The 14,139-nt window shown below is 46.8% G+C and overlaps 1 protein-coding gene across 2 annotated transcripts; it reads left to right on the top strand.

Moving 5' to 3' along the window:
* The first annotated feature begins 4,548 nt into the window (after window positions 1-4,548).
* Window positions 4,549-13,415, top strand: HYAL1 (hyaluronidase 1). 2 transcript variants are annotated; one of them, XM_083488738.1, is made up of 4 exons: window positions 4,549-4,871; window positions 6,812-8,299; window positions 10,671-10,760; window positions 11,839-13,415. In XM_083488738.1, the coding sequence occupies exons 2-4, from the start codon at window positions 7,376-7,378 to the stop codon at window positions 12,151-12,153; spliced, it is 1,329 nt and encodes a 442-aa protein (XP_083344864.1). In that variant the 5' UTR covers window positions 4,549-4,871; window positions 6,812-7,375; the 3' UTR covers window positions 12,154-13,415. The 2 variants fall into 2 exon arrangements, with proteins under 2 accessions (XP_083344864.1, XP_083344865.1); XM_083488739.1 differs by having other exon boundaries at window positions 4,838-4,974.
* The last annotated feature ends 724 nt before the right edge of the window (window positions 13,416-14,139 follow it).

Below are 14,139 nucleotides of genomic sequence, written 5' to 3'. Positions count from 1 at the left end.
AACCACAGTTCCCAGAGTAGGTTACCAGGATGCTTTGGGGAAACTATCTTTCTCTATTGTATAACTTGTGTCACATTTTACTGGGGTGAGTAGTTGTTTACAGGACTGCTTCATCTCCCAGTTAGGATGGCAAATTCTAATTTAAACTGACATGTTTTAGGGAACTGGACAAAAGAAAGAAATCCACTTTGCAAGACTGAATTAGTTCTGGTAATTGAGGTCAGCTCTTCACAGCATAACTGAGCCAACTGGACAATAATTAGCTGGATTGAATCAGTTGTTCCCCTTTGCTAATAATTAGAAGCTGATGCTGAGAAACAGGCAGTGTCTAAAGCCGGGGTGGGGAACTCAGTGGCCTCCAACTCTCATCCACACCACTCAATATGGTAAATGGTCAGGGGTGATGGGCAACTGTAGCCCAAAATATTTGGAGGGTGCCAGGCTGAGGAAGGTTGAATTAGTGAGGGATTCGGGTGGCGCTGTGGGTTAAGCCACAGAGCCTAGGACTAGCCGATCAGAAGGCTGGCGGTTCGAATCCCCGCAATGGGCTCCTGCCAACCTAGCAGTTCGAAAGCACGTCAAAGTGCAAGTAGATAAATAGGTACCACTCCTGCGGTGTTACCGTACGCTGCTCTGGTTTGCCAGAAGCGGCTTAGTCATGCTGGCCACATGACCCGGAAACTGTACTCCCTCGGCCAATAAAGCGAGATGAGCGCCGCAACCCCAGAGTCAGTCATGACTGGTCCTAATAGTCAGGGGTCCCTTTACCTTTACTATACTGTATTTAGTGTTCAAAAACTCTTGTCCTTCTTTTGGGAACACTCTTTTAAAGGATTATGGCAATGTGGCTCTGAGAATATGCAGAGTGCCTTTCAATTGTGCACAGAACAACCCTTTTGTTTTAAAACTGCAAGAGATTGTACCTAAATTATTGCTTTGGGAGGACCTGTTCTTTGATAGCCCAGATGAAATTGGTGGATTGTAGCGACAGGGAACGCTCTGTATATGTCGAAAGGTACTGCATTTATTTTGTGTAACTGAAGGCTGAGTCCAGCTGTTGAAAAATTTCCAGGGCAGTCTGCCTCAAATTAAGCCTCCAGCGGCAGGAAAGACCATCTCAAAGCTTAGGCTCAAGTTGCTACTTCTCCTCGACCCATAGGCGCTGACTCCATGGGGCCTGAGGGGGCCCGAGCCCCCTCAATAATTCGTTTGGGGGGGCTCAGCCCCCCCAATAATTTTGGGCGGCGGTGGGCGCGTCCGCGGCTTTTATAGGGTGCCCGGCGCGCACCAGCTCAATAACGGGCACCGGCGCGGCGGGGGGCGCCGGGCCGGGGGAGGGGGGCGGCCGGCCTGTCTCCTTGGCAACCCCATTGAGCAGCGCCGGCTCCCCCGGGAGGGCCATCCCCCCGCGCCGCCGATCGCCAACACCGCCGACGCTGTGGCTGCCCGAGCCCGAGCCCGAGCCCGACCCGGAGCCCGAGCCCGAGCCTGAGCCCGAGCCCGTCAGTCAGTCAGTCAGTCAGTCAGGAAGGAGAAATGGGGAGGGAGACGAGGGAGGAAAATTGCGCGCAGGGTGAAGAAAGGAGAAGGGCGAGCGAGATGAGCTTCCAACCCAAAAAAGGGCTGGAAGACTGGGAGGATGCAGGATCGGGAAAGAAAGCGACGCCTTCCCCGCCCGCGACGTCGCCCGCTTGTCATTGGCAGCGCAGCGGGCGCCCAGAGGGGCTGGGCACCGGGCCGCTCCGCAGCCGCGGAGGACAGCTGCGCGGCTAGCAAGGTGCGCCGCGTAGAGCGCGGCCCTTGTGTGGCCCGGTGGCCAGGCAAGCTCGGGCGGGGACCCCCATGCGAATCTAAGACGGGAGAAGAGGGCAGAGCAAAGGGGGTCCCTTCCCCAACCTCCGGCTCTGAGACTTCCCTGCGCCCCAGAAAAGCGAAAGGATTTTCTCTTCTTCTTTTTTTATAAATATTTTATTAAGTTTTCAAATACAAAGTTAGAAACATACACTGAAGAAAAAAGTAAAAGAACAAGAAAAAGAAAAAAAAGAAAAAGAAGAAAAGAAAACCAACCATTCAACACATTTTTTATATAACTAACTGGACTTCCTCGCATCTCCCTTACCCTGCATTCTTTATAATAAAGATATCAGCAAATTATTACCTTGTTTCGTACCTTATTTTGTACTTTTCAAATACTATACCTCTAAATTTAACATACTTTTCATCAGTTACTTATATCTTAAATTAAACACAGTATTACCTTAGATTTTGACCTTTTCTTACTTAAAATATAATTTCCTGTTTCCCAAATCTAATTGCTGAAGCTATAGTTTCCGAATCGTGTAAATTTTTAACATTCATACAACTTATATTGTTTTTGTAAATAGTCCTTAAATTTTTTCCAGTCCTCTTCCGTTGTTTCTTCTCCCAAATCTCGGATTCTGCCAGTCATTTCAGCCAGTTCCATGTAGTCCATCAATTGCGTCTGCCACTCTTCCAGTGTGGGCAAATCTTGTGTCTTCCAATATTTTGCGATAAGTATTCTTGCTGCTGTAGTTGCATACATAAAGAAAGTTCTATCCTTCTTTAACACTTTCTGGCCAACAATGCCCAAGAGGAAGGCCTCTGGTTTCTTAGGAAAGGTATACTTAAATACCTTTTTTAACTCATTATAGATCATTTCCCAGAAGGCCTTCACTTTTGGACAAGTCCACCAGAGGTGAAAGAATGTCCCTTCAGCCTCCTTACATTTCCAACATTTATTATCAGACAGGTGATATATTTTTGCAAGCTTGACTGGGGTCATGTACCACCTATAAATCATTTTCATAATATTTTCCTTCAAGGCATTACATGCCGTGAATTTCATTCCGGTGGTCCATAACCTTTCCCAGTCCTCAAACATGATGTTATACCCAATATCCTGAGCCCATTTTATCATGGCTGATTTGACTGCCTCATCCTGAGTGATTTTCTCTTCAACCTGCCCTCCATCCTCTTGCAGAAAACTCTTTGCCTGCCCTGCCCGTATCTCGTTTTTGCTTTTTAATTCCACACACGCACCCTTCGGACTTCGTGGCAATCGGGCGCACGGGTGCGTTTCCTAAGAGAGTGAGGACCCCCGCCTCCTCCCCACCTGCTCCCTCGCCAGCCAGCCAGCCGCGCGCCCTAGCCGGAGAGCCCCGGCCGTCCCCGTCGCGCAATCGGCTGGATCTCCCTTCAGCAGGCCGTGCTCACAACTCGGCCCAGGGACCCCCAGCAGCGGATCTCCGGCTCAGCTGAAGAATCCGGCAACAAGCCCCCTCCTCCCCAATCGCTCCGCCGAAATACGCTCCAAAACCCCCCAGATAGGCCGCCGGCCGCCAAGTCTAGTGGCGCCCTGAGCGAGGGTCTCTCCCCAACACCGCCACCTCGAACTGCGTTCTCCCGGCTACCCGAGCGAACCAGCGGCAGGACCCCGGTATGGGCCCCCCCAATATTTTTTATAAGTCGGCGCCCCTGCCTCGACCTCACCCGCCAGGGCTCTTGTAACTAACTGCTACATTAGGAAGAGGAAAAGAACAGGTGCCGCTTTCCCCCAACTCCCATCATTTATCACAATGCAGGAGGAAGCTGTGCCTGTTGGACTCCTGCCTATCACACAGCTTGTTAGAGTAGAACAGAAGTTTCTCGGGGATTAGAAAATATATATAGTTAGCCCTAGGTGTGTTAACTGAAGTTAGTCTAATATTTGTGGCTTCAAACACAGCACAGTACCCATCAGGTCACTCTCCCCAAAGCCTGCGTCTTTTATCACTTTCAAATGCTGCCTCTTTGAATTGCTCACTTTCGATTGCTCTGCCCCATCCAAGCTCCCGTCGAGCAGCTATCGGTGCAGGTGAGAGATCTGAACGGGAAAGTCATTGGCTTGCCTTTGTGAAATTTTAAATTCTATTAATTTCTAGGTTTGCATATACAGTAATTGCTTATAAATTAACACACGGATTTTTTTAAAAAAATAAATATCTGGGCTTGGATCTTTTGAATACCCCGTGATGCTCCTGTGCGTAGTATTTTTTTTGCTAAAGACCCAGTTTGGCGAGGCTAAACCCCAGCCGGCCACTCTTCTGCTGCCCGTCCTGGAGAGGGAAGAGTTAAGCCTCTACGATCCACAGCTGCACAGCCCGGGCTTTTGCCTCCAGAAGCTGCAGAGCTTAATTGTTTCCTTTCGCCGAAACCCCTTCCGCCCCCTCCTCGGAGCCCAAGCAAGCGGGACAGGCTGCATAATAGAAACCAGACTCCGAAGGAAAGAGGGATTTGTTCCCCCGCCTTGCGCCTCGCCCTCCCGGGTTGCAGGCATGGGATCGCTGCTGCCCTCTGCCGATCAGCGCCCCCCACATGGCCCCGACCTCCAAAACAGCGCGCCCGGGAGAGAAAAAGAGAACGATTTCCCTCTCGACCCTTTTCCTGGAAAACAGAAACGGGCGGCGCGGAAGCCTCGTACGGCAATATAACTTTACACGTGTACAGTGGTTGCGTCGGAATTCTGAATCCTTCACTTTCGCGGTCTCCATGGGGGTGCAGCATAATAGTCGGATTTGCCTGCTAGATTTACAACAAGGGCATCACGAGAAACGCTTCGAGCAACACCCTCGCCGTACCCCGGGTCTCCTACCCTTTCTTCCTCATCCACCCCGCCTGTCCCCGCCAACTTTCCTTTCCCCTCCCGCAAAAACGCGCCTTTAAATCCCACCCATGAACGCGTCTGAAGCTGGCGAGCACCCACGCGCCCCCTGCGTCCTGTATTGGAAGTGACGTCCCCTCTCTCCATCCCCATTGGCCGAAAGTTTGGGAAAGGGGCGGGGTTGGGGAGTATTCCGCTTCCCCAGGAGCCGGTAAGTCTCTCTCCTTTTTTTAATGTGCGGAATTTTTTCCTCGCACGTTTCCTGGCGATTAATTCCCATCCCCTCTTCTTCGCGGGAGCCGACCGCCTTCACGGTAATGAAACACTCCCACCCAAAATTTCTGGCCGGTTGCTCCAAGCGTCTGCCAATGAATTCGGAATTCTGCAAGACCTCTTGTCTTGCTCTGCATGAAACAATGTGTTGTTTCATAATTCAAGAGGGGAATGGTTTAGCAATCATTTTTAAAAATCTGCTTTAATTTTTATTTTATTTCAAAAACCGCACTTTTAATTCTGGCTTCAGTCACCAGTTTCTCCAGCTAACAAGGGGAGGGGGAAAGAATTCTGATGAAACTTGGAAAAAACTGTCTGTCTGATTACACAGTTCAGGGCTAGATTACTCATGGTACTTAGATTTTAAGAGTTATACAACATCAGTGAGTTTCCATTCCCCAGCCTTTATTCTATGACAAAGTTTACATTTGAGCCTTGTTGCTGAAAGCCTGAAATACTTTGCAAAGCCCCCCTGCGCATCTATAAATAAAAATAAGGAAATTGCTGATGCATCACTTTGATCTAATTGGCATCTAAATTAGATTCCTTAAGCTCAGAATTAGAGTGCATAGAAAAAGGCCACCATAGCACCTGTCTGCAGTGATATGGGCGGGGTTGGGGCGAGGGAATGTCAATGCTTTGCTTGATTACATCTCATAAAGTTCCACAAGACTCTGGTTTTTGCTGCAGCTCTTCCAGAATTTATTACTCTACAACAGTTTGTAGAATCCCATATTGTAGTGGTGTTGTCCTGGGAGCTTCTTTTCTTCCTACCTACTCTCTTCCCCCTGTGATCCAGCTCTGTCACTGGTGGTCAGTGATTGTTAATGACTGGCAGGCTCAAATGATCTCACATGACTTGGTCTTGCTAAAGTGAATGGGATTAAGTGCTTGAACAGCCTCCTAAGTACCAAGGAGGGGAAATGCTTTCAAAGAATGGCAACTAGGGGTGCAATATTAGGATGAAATACATTCTTAACTATCCACTCCTACATACCTATTCTTTCTCAGTCACCTGTACTTACTTTTCCTGTCAGTCCTGTACTTTATGCAAACAAGTAGTAAGATGTCCACCTAGCATCTGTAGAAAATGATGTGATTTTCCGCCGCCCCCCCCCAAATGTTTATTTCAGATTGCTATTTGAAGCGGGTGGGTGGCTTTCAGAACTGTTTGATTATAGAGTCTGTGGCAACATTATTGACTCTTACAACGCAACTAATGGCTCAAAGCTCCTCCTCAGAGCTGACTGTATTTTTAGGCAGAGAGAGCTGATTGCCTCAATAGACACATGCAAAGAAGAGGGGCCAATGGTGGCGGCTCTACAGCCCTTTCTCTTACGCCCTCTGGCTGTGCCCTTCCGCTGGGGGAAAGAGTTACATACGTATGCCAGGCATGTCCAAAGTCTGTATAGGGGGCCTAATCCAGCCCCTGTGGCAGTTTATTTCTTGGAGTCAAATCCTAAAAAAAAGATCAACAACTTTGGTCGGCCCTCACTTCATCAGATCTGGCCCTCTTTGAAAAAAGTTTGGGCACCCCTGACCTATGTCATGTGGCTTGTTTTGCATCCCTGTAATTATGCTGCTATCCCCAGGTGTGCTGGAGGAAGCTCTCCCATTGCTGATACTGAAACAAGACCACCATCGCTCGCTCCATACATTTAAAGCACTCTCATGCCACTTCAAACATTAATGGTTGCCCACAAAAGATTCTGGAAACTGTAATTTGTTACGGGTGCTGAGAAAGTAATACCTTTCAGGGCTGCAGTTAGGATTTCTGAGGTAATGTTTTGTTGAAATGCTCTGAACACTTGAAATGTGCTACATCAGTACTATTATTTGATCCCTGTTTTGCCTTGATGCTTCCCTTTTTCACCATAGGAGATTTAACCTGCATTCAGAGGGTCCTGTCTATTTGCACACATCCAGCCTCCTCATTGTGAGGGCCGCCTCTGTAGAATGACCCTGCAATGATCCAGAAGAGGAGGAACATGATTCTGCTTGAGGATGGAAACAGAGACATTAGCTAACCAAAGGACTGGCAGTCCAAGGGATAAGGATCCCTTTGTCCACTCTGCCAACCTTATCAAAATGTTTATCAAAGTCACTGGATAAGCAAAGACCAAAGGTCAGTCCCAGCAACATTTCCATTGTAGGACTCTGATGTGTATTTTTTGCTTGGTTTGCTTCTGGAATAATCTGGAAACAGAGGAGGAAAATTATGAAGACCAACAAGCTCTCCTCTGTTATAGCTTCTTCCTCTTGAGAGATGGGGTAAGAAGAGCAAACTGCTGACTCTGATAACTTCTCTCCCTGCTGCCTCTCTGCTGAGGTTACTGCCCCATTTGCTGGAAGGGACATTATTCTGCCAGAAGCAGGTGGTGCTGAAAAGGAGGTGAAAGCCTAGAGCAATTTCCAAAGGTATCTTAGGAAATCGGCTTCAAAATGGCAGTTATTACAGCATACTTGACACTGTGGGTCTGCTTGCTGGATGTTTTCTCAGTGGCTTGGAGCCGTCAAATGGCTGGTGGAGGCCCTGTAATACTGGATCACCCATTCATCACCGTCTGGAATGCTCCCAGTCAAGAATGTGAAGAGAAATACAGAGTATCCCTTGACTTGGGGATTTTTGATGTGGTTGCCAACCAGAACGAATCATTCACAGGGAGCGACATTACCCTTTTCTACAGCAACAGGTTAGGATATTATCCCTACTACACTGAGAACGGCACAGCAGTCAACGGGGGCACCCCCCAAAACGCCAGCCTCAATAGTCATCTTTGGAAGACTGGGCAAGATATTGAAAAAACAATTTCGGAGGCAGGTTTCAAAGGTCTGGCGGTTGTGGACTGGGAGAGCTGGCGTCCCTTGTGGGTTCGCAACTGGGACTCCATGCAGATCTACCAGAATAAATCCATAGAGCTGGTGAAGGAGCAGCACCCCGACTGGCCTGCTGATAAGGTGGCTAGGGAAGCTAAGCGAGAATTCGAGCAAATGAGTCAGGCATTCATGGAGCTGACTTTGGCGCTTGGCCGAACCCTGAGGCCGGAGGGTTTCTGGGGCTTCTATGGCTTCCCTGACTGCTATAACAATGCATACAAAAGCACCGATTACACCGGAGAATGTCCAGAGATTGAGAAGCAGAGGAATGATGAATTGCAGTGGCTGTGGAACCAAAGCCGAGCTCTCTATCCCAGCATTTATCTTCCCAAAGAGCTCAGATTCCTCAACAAGACTCTTGAGTATGTCCGTCATCGAGTCCAAGAGGCATTCAGGATAGTGAACCAGACGGGGAATGGAAGCATCCCAGTCTTGCCTTATGCTTCCATTGAATATCAGTTCACACAGACACAGAGCTTCCTGTCACAGGTAAGCTTTCCCAGATGTCCCAGTGGAGAATACGATCAATCTTTGCCAATAAGTACTTAACCTGAAAACACAACATGGAAGTGGGAGATACTTCTCTGTTGGGATGCTTGGAGAATCTTGGCTTCAGTGTGTGCAGTTGCCATTAAGAATCTGCTACAGTGATTTTCCTGGGAATGAGCGGTAGCCATGTCAAATATTTCTAATATTAATATTCTAATATTTCATTTTGAGAAAAACACTTACCCCAGCATTTAGATGTTCATAACATTTCTCCTGGTTAAGCAAAAACGCTGTTGTTGTTCTCCCTTTTGCAACTGTTTCTGGTATATGTCACACTTTTATTTTTGGTCAGAAATGTTATGAAGGCTCTTGTTTTTCAATAAGCCAATGTTGAAAATTCTTGTGTTTTCGAATGTTGTTATGTATTTTAATTTCCCCCCATTTTATAAGTAAATATTATGAAAGAAAAATATCAAACTATTCCTATTTCAGATTTCTTTTAAGAAAATCAGGGTTTTTTTAAAAAAAAAATACGGTAAATGTTGATGTTGTGTCAGTAATGAAAATGTACTGCAAAACTTCAAACTAGCACAGTCCCTGCCCAGCAGACTTTAGTTTGTCAGTAATGGGCAGGACTAAGGAGAAAATAAGCTTTGATTTGGGGTGTAGGGAGGTGGGGTGAGGATGTTTTGGAAGGAAGGCTGTAGAGGAGTTAGCTAGTGATAGGCATGGAACAAGTGAATCTAGGGGAGCCCAGGAGAGCCTTTGCAGAGGGAAGCTATTTTAAGAATGAATTTAAAGGAAGAGATGAAACACTGCCATGGTGACACAACAGAGGGGGAGAGGTTCTTCCATATACTTAGTAGGGAGCAGCAGGGAAATGAGCCAGAGCTTCATTTCGGATCAGGCTTTTTCAAGACACCATTGCTCCCCCTCCCACTGCTTCTTCTACCCTTTTCTCACCTTGTGCCCCTTTCATAGGGAAGGTTTGGGGTGGGTGGTGACTGCAAAGCCCAGGCTCCTCTCACAGTGTCTCCACATAGTGAGCATCTCCTTGCAAGCAAGCTCTGAAAAACACTTCTGCTCCCCCTCCCCATGCCTGCACAGAGCAAAGTCAGTGTGAAAACAGGCCAGTATAAATATCGTATACTAAGAAATATTCACATAATTAAAAACATATGATTCCCTCTTCCTGCTGAGCATACTAAGCATATTGCTGTACAATGCATTTCTTCTTCTCGTATTTAAATTTCCTGATCTGTACTTCCAATTTTGTAAACTGCTTTGAGGTTTTTTTTTAAATAATCAAGAGGTGTTTACATTTATTAAATAAAAAATAATAAATAACATATCCCAAGAGATTAAACCAGTGGCAAGTATAGGTTTTTGCTGAATCCTGCATTTTGTTGTTCCGATAAGAGACAAACAAACTTCCCTTCTCAATGGATTTGTGTTCTCGTTGCCTATCCAATTAACTAAATGTGCCAGTGGATGGCTCTGTCATATTGTGAGCCTGGCTGCTGTTAGCAAAGTAATCACCATCTCTAAATCATTTTCTAGTACACTATACTTTACATATCCAAATAATTTTGCTACAGGATCTTTAGAGAGAGGGATCGTTTTAGCTGAGGCTTTCTGAATTTGCTGAAATGGAGAGAGGACCAGAGAGTGAAGAGCAGCAGGATTTGTAGGCAGCGAAGGCAGGATGTGACCAGAGCATGGATGAGAGGAGGAATCAGGTGGTTTCTAAGAATGTTGAAGAGGAAGGAGCATCAGCACTGGGCAATGACTTGACTCTGGAGGAATTTGAAGATGACTAAGAAAAGCATTGCATGCCTGGGAGACAGGGGCATGTAATAATAACGCTGGCATGTCCACGAGGAAGTGTCAGATCAGAAAGATATCTTGAGACAAGTGATCCGATAAAAGCAGATGGATTTGAAGGTCATCCACACAAAGGTCAATTAACAAAGGAGCCACTGAGGAGAAGGAGTTAGATCTCCCCCCCCCCCAAAAAAAAGGTTTATTTTTTAAACACTTTGTTAAAGGCAGCAGGCTAAATGTTTAATCACTGATCATTTCCTGATTCCTTTCCTAATACATAATCCTAAGTATGGCCAAGAATCCCAGAGTGTTGCTGGGGTGTTGCTGCTGTCTAAAGGAGGGGTGGGGAACATGTGGCTCAACTATAACTCCCCATCACCCATTGCCATCCTGGCCAGGGCTAATGGGAGCTAGAGTTCAAGAAGTCACTGTTTCCTCACCTCTGGTTTTAATGGACCAAGAAGGACCCAATGATGGGCGTGCAAATCCAGATGTCAGAGAAGAGACTGCTGGTGAACTCACTGTTTTTGCTCTGCTTGTTCTGCAGGAGGACCTGGTCCACACCATTGGTGAGAGTGCTTCTCAAGGTGCTGCTGGGGTCATCTTGTGGGGGAGCACAAATGACAATAACTCTGAGGTGAGTGACGCAGAGGAGCAGGATTGGGAGTGGGAGCCAGTGTGGTTCAGTGGTTGGAGTGTCGGGAGCCTGACTGTCGAGTCCCAGGTTCAGATCCTCATTCAGCCATGGAAGTTGCTGGGGGGTCTTGGAGCCAGTCACAGTATCTTGGCCTAACTTACCTTGCAGGGTTCTTGTGAGGATAAATTGGGGGAGGGCGGAAGAACTTTATGTGTTACCCTGGGCTCCTTGAGGAAGCGTGGGATAAAAATGAGGCCAAATAAGTGAACCAGTCAAGGGACAGCAGCAGGATCCTGTAGCTATGGAGCAGAGTTTTGTTTTGTTTTCTTACAACCAAGCAGTACATACATCTCTCTCTGCTTTTGTACATCAACCTGTGTGTTACAGTAGCTGCCTTGTGGTTGTGAATAAATCTGTGACTATGAGGTGCTCAGATTTGCAAGTCCCTTAAGAGAGAGGTGAAGCATCCTTATTTTTTGACTTGCTTTTCTCCTCCTTTACCAAATGATGGGAAGCCCCAATTTAGACAGGCGAGTCTATGTTGAAGGGGGCAGTCCTGAATGTGCCCTGGAACCTTACTGCCTCTTTGCAAAACTTTTTATATTCACAAATATATAGGTTGAAGGAGAAGCTCTGGGGTAGGATGCAGTTATTAGCTTGAATGGGGTTAGTGGTAGTCCTTTTGCATCATCAAGTCAGCTAGCCAGCCAGGCTTCTTTATTTATATTTATAAAAGTCTGCACTGCCATATCACAAATTATCAGGGTGGTATACAAGGTTAAAAACATAAGACACCGTTAAAAAATGAAAATACAGATTAAGGTATGAAGGCAAGTGGCTAATTTTGTTAGTTCTGTGATTAGGTGTGTGTTGATGTTGGTCTCGCTTTGTGAGTAACTCATGGGGGACTGAAGATGGGGCTTGGAGATCAGGCAGTGGCAGGAGGAATCCTCCCATTCGTGCTCTTAAAGGTTTGGTCCTACAGCAGCAGGGATGTGTTGAAGGAACTTGGCTGTTGCCCACTTAGAATGGGAAAATGCTAACTTTCTTCCCCTGGACTTGGTTTTGCCCCTTTCAGGAAGCCTGCCTCGATGTGAAGAAGTACGTGGACACTGTCCTTGGTCCGTACATTGTAAACGTGACCAGCAGCACCAGGCTGTGTAGCCAGATTTTGTGTTCAAAGAACGGCCGCTGTGTGCGGCAAGACGGGCACCTCGATGCTTTTCTGCACCTCACTCCTGCCAGCTTCTCTATTCAGAGGCATTCGGAAGAGCCACGCTTTGTTGTCAGGGGTCAGATGTCAGCGAAGGAGCAAGTCCAGATGGCCAAAGAATTCGCATGCCAATGTTACAGCGGCTGGGAAGGCTCACGGTGTGAGAAAAAGTCAACCTAAGAGAGAGAGGCACCTTATCTGTTTGCACAGGCACTTACCGTATTTTTCGCTCCATAAGACGCACCCGACCATAAGACGCACCTAGTTTTTAGAGGAGGAAAACATGGGGGGGGGGGGAATCTCAATCAAATGTTGTACTAAACTATTTAAAGCAGCAAAGTGGGCAGCTCCTGTCGGCTTTGCTGCTTTAAAGTGAGCCTCAGAGGAGGGAAGGAAGGGGAGCCATGGATCCTCCGCTCGCAACTGCAGCGGGATCCCGCTGCCGTCCGTAGGCATTCACTCCCCTTTTTAGGAGGAAAAAAGTGCTTATGGAGCGAAAAATACGGTAATTGGCAAGGAAAGCTGCAGGAAAGGCACATTGCACCAGCCCGTACTCCTTAGGGATCTAAAAATCTCTTCTCTCTCTCTCTTCCCTCACCACTACACACTTATGAGAGGATCTCCACATGTACCTTCTGGTCAACATGTGCTTATACATACTTTCCCCAGAAGCACATACTTGGCTTTCTCCTGAAATATGCAATCTACTCAGAAAAAGACTCAGAGAGGGAATGCTTTTCAGGCATGGCTGTACTATAGGACACTGCTTGTCCTTATAAAAAACTAACAATGCGCACGTGTATCGATAGACCAGTGTGCATGTGTTTAAATTAAACCGTTAAATGCCTATTAGATACATTGCTGGCCTGCCATTGCAATATTTTGCAACACTCTGTCCTATCTCACATACTACTTTGGCTCTCCAAGAGCCCTCCTGGTTGTCTTCAGGAATAGACTTTGTGTTTTAAGCAGGAAACCTAAAATTACTCTTAAACTTGTTAGTTGTTAGGACTGTGAAGAAAGGCCCTGAACTGCCCCCACCATTTCTCTAAGCCAATTTGTCAAGTATCTCCTGCCAATTCTCTTCACTTTCAAAGAGGGTACCTAAGACGCCTACCTGAGAGACTACAGCTGCCTCAACATTGGCCCCCTTGGTCAGCAGTTGTCAGAAGTCACTCCCTCAAGAAGACAAGAAGAACCTTTAAGAAAGCTTAGCGCCTCTGCGTTCCCTCCTACCATCCGGGATTCAGACTGGACTTTATGCAAGGCTGATCATCTTTGTTGTCTACTCATAAGTAAATTAGAATCATATTGTAATGGCTAGGCTAGGATTAGTCAAGTTTTAGAGCCACAGTGTCCTGGTTTATTTTGTATTCTGTTTCGACCTTCTGCCTGCTTTTCCTTTACCTTTTATAAAGATTTAATAAAGTTTCCTAAGCTGACCACTGAAGTGTGTGTTATTCCCAGCCTCAGAATTTTAGAATCCCCATGTGTCTTATATTGGCATCTGACTTTCTCAGGAGACCATGAAGGAGTGGAGGTGGAAGGTTATTTTGTCTACCTAGGTTCCACCGTAACCATATGCCTAGAGATGCTTGGAATTTATGCTACTGAAAGTTTAGGATCAGAGTGTAAGAGACCAGCATGCTCTTCTGAGATCTGGGAAGGGCTCAGGGAGAGTGGGCTGTCTTTACACTCTGAGTAAGTTACAAGGGAAATGTCTGGGACATGCACAGTGCCCTTGGTCTCAGAGTTCTTGGGTTTGAGGAAGTTAGGAGTGGTCTCCCAGGGAAACAATCAAGTTGCTTTGAGCTTGGACCAGGATAAGGCAGCTGGAAGCTAGCCCTGATTTCCCTAGCAGTTTGTGAACCAAGGGATGCCAGGTGCAGTGGCTCGGGACCTTTTGAAAAGCAATTGTTTTGGTGCATCCCAGGTCTGGGCTGCAAGAGTAAGTGGGAAGGTGGTGGCGGCAGGCAGCTACCAGAGAATAAGACCCACTGGCAACACAGCAAGGCTGTTGTGTTGCAGTTGAATAAGAAACGTGATTTGCTCCCAAACATCCCTCCTCCTTCACAAGGACAACCTTCCTCAAGCTGGTGCGCTCCAGATGTTTTAGATCATGGGCTGGCTGGGGATGATGGGAGTTGTAGTTCAAAACATCTAGGG

The sequence above is a fragment of the Podarcis liolepis genome (assembly GCF_965112155.1).
Source record: "Podarcis liolepis genome assembly, chromosome: 2".
Lineage (NCBI taxonomy): Eukaryota > Metazoa > Chordata > Lepidosauria > Squamata > Lacertidae > Podarcis > Podarcis liolepis.
Note: the sequence above shows the minus strand (reverse complement) of the source record. Positions and strands in the feature narration are given on the sequence as shown.